Source organism: Syngnathus typhle, linkage group LG13, assembly GCF_033458585.1.
Source record: "Syngnathus typhle isolate RoL2023-S1 ecotype Sweden linkage group LG13, RoL_Styp_1.0, whole genome shotgun sequence".
NCBI lineage: Eukaryota > Metazoa > Chordata > Actinopteri > Syngnathiformes > Syngnathidae > Syngnathus > Syngnathus typhle.
Window position 1 is genome coordinate 5,681,896 of NC_083750.1, and position 6,222 is coordinate 5,688,117.

Sequence of the window (6,222 nt, forward strand, 5' to 3'; positions counted from 1 at the left end):
TACCCCCTGTGGAGGCTGGCTGTCAACCATTCCCCCCTGTCACACGACTGTCATTCTATAGCCCAGTAAGAACTTGTCCTGTCAGCCCTGACAGGATTGTGGGCTCAAGCAAAACACAGCACATGCAAGCCATAAACCCATCTGCAGTTCAAGAGCTGCCCTCTATTGCCCGGCAGCCGAAACTATCCTATACTACTGGCAACTGTGTCCAGCTGAAGAAAATATCAAGGTAATTTTTTTTTATCTCAAACTATGGTTTTGATGGTGATCCAGATAATACATTTGACACACAAAAACAACAAACAAACCTAGTTTGTGCATCCAAACTAAAATGGATCAACCTATTAATCACAATTTTTTTATTGGTTTATCAACAGTGGGTGCGGCAGCTGTTTCCATGTGGTGAAGCCCTACCAAGCCGGTCACTATGTCATAAACCCGCAGTTTCTATCTGAATGCCGCCATTAGGACGATCTTCAGGAAATACTTGATGAGGGGAGCATCCTAAGGAATATTTTACCTTTTTTTTTTTCGTGCAATAACAGTACACTGTGTTGTTGGCTGCACAACAGAACATTTAACTTTGTTGCAAAATATGCAGTTAAAAATTGCATTTTACACATATGTGTGTCCAAATACTGTTTAATTTTTACTTTAAAAAATATCAATTTAATATGAGATCATGTCAATGATTGTGTCTACTTCAAAAAGCAAATGTTCCTGTTATATAATGGACGATAATCACATACTAAATTAAAACAAACCATTAACCTCATAGAAATGTTTTATTTTCATCTTAACTTTTGTATTCAGCTTTTAATATGTGTGGTATTTTCACCTTTGGTGTTCTGTTTGACTGTGTAATTGGTGATCAATGTAGAAATAAAGTGAAATGTTGAATGATATTTCAGATCAAATTAATATAAAGATTAGTGTATATTGCTTCTCCCGAGCTGCTTTAAAATGAACTCCAGATCAGAAGAATAAATACATGTGTACACTGAACAAAAGTGTAAAGACACCACCATTTCAAAGTTGTCATTTTCTTTAAATTTTATTTCTATGCCTCAGTGCAAGGTAATGATAACAAATTCAAACGTAAAAAAAAGAAGTCAACCATCATCTGTAAGAAATTGTGACATTCATCGATGCAATTTTCCCACGAAGATGTACAAAAGCAGATGTGGACTTGTCGAGATTATTCTTCTCCATCTTCTTCTCGTATGCATCTATGAGCAAAGCAAAGTCTAGTTAGCAACACAGGATAAATGATTAGTCAACAAGAGGTTCCAGAGAAAGCCAACAGCTATTACTGGGTTATTAATATGTGATTAATCAATATCAGAACATGATCTGAGTGTTTCGCCCATGAGAAAGATACAAGGTGACTTGTACCACACGTGTTATAACATGTATTTTTTATAGTGACAGCATATTTAGCCGTGATCTCTTGTCAGTTTCTAAAATTGTCCTACACGTGATATAATCGCAAACGTTATTATGATGCTCATTGTAAATTCTGTAAAGTGTCAAACACACACCTTCCACCAAGGTGATACTGGCAGTCATAGAAAAATGTTCAGCCAATGAAGTTCATGACAACGAGATGCAGAACAGTGTGGGCAAACAGAAAGTCAGCAAAGGCTCTCTCTGGTGAGATGGACAAGAAGTCTCCTTTGTTGTGAGGGTTGATCTGGATACGAAGACACACTTGAGAGACATAAGACATACACAAAATTAATGAGTTGTGTTACATATTCTCTGCAAATAGTTTAAGAACATTATTTCTGCATAATTTGCAAGGTACCAACAAACCAAGGGGCGGACCGAGCTTTTCATTGCCGTAAAAATGGCGACTATCGGTAAACTGGGTTAAATTCGATTTAAAAAAAAATCCCATTCAGTGCTGGACAAACTATTTAATAGAAGTTTACCTGCGAGAATGAAAGAGCCAACGCATGAGATGAAGCCAGAAAGAAAACTGTTGAAGGGGAATGTTCCAACGAGCAGACAGTAAAGAAACTGCAGCGCTCCCGTCAGCATGATGTACAACAAATATGCATCCACCACTTTCAATTTATTGGGCGTCGTCGAGGTATATTCTTCAAGAAACCGAGAAATAACTGATAAGACTGAAGCCGACATTGTTGCGTTTCAATTATTTGGTCAAGTGCGCTGGTCAATAGCAGTCCAAATGATGCAGTTACGCTACGTGTCCGTAAAACACGGAAATGGTCATAGTGCAACAGTAAATATAATCCGGTCACAACATTTAGTAGGAACGAAAGGACAACGATCAACGGCAGGATGCATTTGATGGGTCGCGCTACAAAGATGGCGTCACAATGCAGCACTAATGTGCCACTCTGACACATTTTAACAAAACTGTATTTCAACAAACCTCTTCTGACAAAATGATATCTAACATTCAAAATAACAATTCCACACGCCTTTAATGAGTTGTTAATCTGTATTCATCATTTGAATCTGCAGAAACTTTCAGATAGAGTTGTCAGGTAACGTGGGTCGCTGAAGTATAATAAACATGGTGGTAGTGTTGCAGAGGGATCTTCACACTTGTCAATCTTTGTTTTAGGTCAGCTGACCCAGGAATGCACAAGTTACCAAACATTGTAATAGGTGGCTCATGGCGAGACATTGACAGAAAGACGCATCCACAAATAACTACAATAGCTTTACTTAATTTTGTATGCAGTCACCAGGATACATCTATGAATGGATCCTACTCCTACGGCACCGGTAGCATTGCAAAACGATTGCGAGACAGAGTAAGAAATGTCACTGCTGTACTAGTTTGATTACGTCACAGACTGACAGGAGAAAAGACGCGTGTGAATGTTTGTGTTTGTGTGTGAGAGAGACTGGCGATGTCGATTCTTAGGGTTGATTAAAATGTGGGAAACTGGTTAATCATTTTAGTAATGGCCCCCAAATTAATAGTGTTTTGAAATGTATTTTATGCAGTAATCATTAGCATTGTAGTGTTTTTCCAGATTGTTCTTAAAGAAGAATTAAGCAAAAACTTTTCGGGGATGAGGGCATTTAAATACCTTATTTTTTAATTGATAAAATGCATCTATCTGTACGAACCACAACATTTGAAAGACCTCATATCCAAGATAAGCTTATAGAGCTGTGCTCAGGTTGAAGGCCATGGGGGTATACGTGTACCGATAATGAAAGAAGAAATATGGTATTGTTTTGCAATATTTGAGCTCCCAGACAGTGTAACCACAAAATGGAACATATATATAATACTAGGAAAAGGAAAAATGTACTGAACAGCATGCATATCATGTCCACTGATAATCATTTGCACCAGGAGGTACTTACAAGTTAAACTGTTTTTTACTGACAGCATGGGGCTTTGCCCTAATGTGATTTGTAGTGTAATGTTTGGACCTGCCCAAGTATTGAAGCAAAACATACTGTATACTGTAATGCTTTATTTATTTGTGTTTGCTTTGTATTTATTTATCAGGTCAAGTTCTATTTGGAGCTGGTGGCCTTCGTGGCGTCCAACATCCATGTCTCTATTGAAGGCTACAGAGAGCAAGATTCTTAGTTGTATGGTCACACACCTCCTGACACATCATATCAATATTTTGTTTCTTCTCGTACAGTATGAAAGTTTGAGCATCGCATTAAACCTGCAGAGAGACGGAGAGAGAGAGAGAGATGGAAAATGTGTGGTTGCTGGAGGAAAACTAGTCTGTTGAGTATCATGCTATTAAGCAGATTGTTGTTGGTACATCTCATGTAGTATTAAACTGCAGTAGACTGTGGTGATGATTAACCTAGGCAAGTGTGTCCCTCAGCCTTCTTGACACCCTTCATAGATTTTTTTTCTGGTTGCAGGTATTCAAAATAATCTATGGGCCAGGTTTGTGACCCTTCCAACTCAAGATCGAATATGGACTCTGACCCTTACCAACAAAGTGGTTCCAAAGCCTGTAGAGCAAGGTAGTACCTCTGCCTATCCTTTTTTCCCCCATTGTTTGTCAGAGTGCAACAGGCAGCATTGTTTATGTATCTTCTCCCAAACACTTGCACGTTGTTCTGGTTGACGTCTTCTCCACCTTTTTGTATATTAAGTCAGAGAAACACCAAAATTGACATCACTTTTAGGGCTTTTAGCTCAGCGTTGACATATCCTAGGGAAACTAAATTAATGGTAAAAAGATAATTGGTTTATTTATAACAAATTAATACTTTTTTAAATTATTGAAAATTGTGATGATTCATATGCACCTACACATGTCTTAGATTCCAAAATGCCGCTGGTGATGGTCCATGGCTTTGGAGGAGGGGTCGGCCTATGGATTCGGAATCTGGACGCACTGTGCCGGTCACGGCCTGTTTATGCCTTCGACCTCCTTGGCTTTGGCAGGAGCTCCAGGCCATCATTCACTTCCGATGCTTCCAAAGCAGAGGAGCAATTTGTCAACTCCATAGAGCAGTGGAGAGAATCTGTTGGTGTGGAGAAGATGATTCTGTTGGGCCACAGCCTGGGCGGGTACCTGGCTACATCCTATGCCATCCAATACCCTTCAAGGTAATTATAAAAGTTCTAGTATTTAGGTGGGTGGGTCATATAGATTGGGATTTTCTTTTTTTTTTTAAAATAACTCTGCCTAGAGCCATCTGAGCTAGACTTATCAAATAATCTTACAAATGCACTAGCAATAAGTCTTGCATTATTGTTAAGTACTATGTTCTCTTCCAGAGTGTCTCATCTTATCCTGGTTGATCCATGGGGTTTCCCTGAGAGACCGCAGATCCAGGAGAACCAAAGTCAGGCCACAGAATTGGTCAAAAGGCCATCCCCACCTAACTGGGTGAAAGCTATTCTTTCCGTAGTTTCCCTCTTCAATCCTCTGGCTGTCATCAGAGCAGCAGGTCCATGGGGTGAGACATAATCCCTCTGCACTCGAATTCTATGTGGCATGTAAGCCATCCTCTTACCTCACAGAGTGTTGTTTATTCAGGTCCAGGATTGGTGAACCGATTTCGTCCTGATTTCAGAAGAAAATTTGAAGATCTGTTTGATGATGACACCATGACACAGTATATCTACCACTGTAATGCACAACCGCCGAGGTACTATGTCGACACACTGTTACGTACAGTATGAGACCCAATATTCAATTTCTGGTCCTCATGCATACCCCCAATGTGCACCCCTCATTGTTTTCAAAAGGCTATTTCATAATTTTTTTCATTTTTCTGTTCTCAGTGGCGAGGTGGGTTTCCGGGCCATGGCTGAGTCTTTGGGTTGGGCAAAGAGACCCATGCTGCAGCGAGTCCATCTGTTACCCAGCTCCATGCCGCTTACCATGCTTTATGGCGCCCAATCGTGGGTTGATAGTTCCTCTGGGGACAAAGTGGTCCAGGTTAGGGGACCTGCTCACACTAAAGTGCTGGTAAGTGCAGCAGTTATCAAATTATCAACCGTATATTGGATGACCTGATTCAAATTAATGTCACTTGACTCTAGTTTATGTTACACTATTTATTAGGGAAACTTATGTTGCTTATAATGATAATCTTTGTTTCTGTTCATCCATCAATCCATTTATAATATTGAAATTTGTTATACTCCGTAGATGATAAATGATGCCTCTCACCACGTTTATGCCGACCAACCGGAGAAGTTCAACAAAGTGGTGGAAAATATATGCAACTCTGTTAACTGAATAGAGCTTGTGTGTAGTACTAATATTGTCTGTGTACTGTATGCTGTGTATATATATAAAGCCAAGTTCAGAGGGTTTCTGTATCTTATATACGTAAGTAGGAATGTTGTTTCGTCCTGTCCTTGTGTCATTGATTTCATCATAATATAAAAAGTCTGTTTCTATACTAATGTCTTTTTATCTATTACCATCTTCTCTATTAAAATCTAAACATATTTTGGTTCTCAGTGTGAATGAATAAGCAACCAATTATTTGTTTTTCATTCGCTAGATTTAAGCAGCATTTGACTTGGGTGGTTTATTACAGCTATGTTTTGCATTTTGACCATGTAAAAAGCATATACTTATTTTTCTTTTCTTTTTTTTCCCATTTGATCTCTTGTTTGATTTCACTCATAACTGAATTTTCTACTTTGAAAACAATAAATGGTTTTACTCCTTTGAGGTACTGTATGTGCGAAGAATATTCATGAAAAACCAACAAGGGTTTATGCATAATCCACAA

At 38.8% G+C, this 6,222-nt stretch overlaps 2 protein-coding genes across 3 annotated transcripts; one reads left to right on the forward strand and one right to left on the reverse strand.

Annotated features, from left to right (window-relative positions):
- Positions 1–1,027: 1,027 nt before the first annotated feature.
- Positions 1,028–2,250, reverse strand: dad1 (defender against cell death 1). Its single transcript, XM_061295263.1, has 3 exons — positions 1,935–2,250; positions 1,542–1,710; positions 1,028–1,229 (listed from the first exon to the last, which is right to left on the reverse strand). The coding sequence occupies exons 1-2, from the start codon at positions 2,143–2,145 to the stop codon at positions 1,580–1,582; spliced, it is 342 nt and encodes a 113-aa protein (XP_061151247.1). The 5' UTR covers positions 2,146–2,250; the 3' UTR covers positions 1,028–1,229; positions 1,542–1,579.
- A 346-nt stretch (positions 2,251–2,596) lies between these two features.
- On the forward strand, positions 2,597–6,170 carry abhd4 (abhydrolase domain containing 4, N-acyl phospholipase B). Of its 2 annotated transcripts, none has more exons than XM_061295261.1 (8): positions 2,597–2,789; positions 3,503–3,735; positions 3,880–3,984; positions 4,288–4,576; positions 4,748–4,929; positions 5,010–5,121; positions 5,258–5,444; positions 5,628–6,170. In XM_061295261.1, exons 1-8 carry the CDS (start codon positions 2,737–2,739, stop codon positions 5,715–5,717), a joined length of 1,251 nt encoding a protein of 416 aa, XP_061151245.1. In that variant the 5' UTR covers positions 2,597–2,736; the 3' UTR covers positions 5,718–6,170. The 2 variants fall into 2 exon arrangements, with proteins under 2 accessions (XP_061151245.1, XP_061151246.1); XM_061295262.1 differs by having other exon boundaries at positions 3,503–3,588.
- The last annotated feature ends 52 nt before the right edge of the window (positions 6,171–6,222 follow it).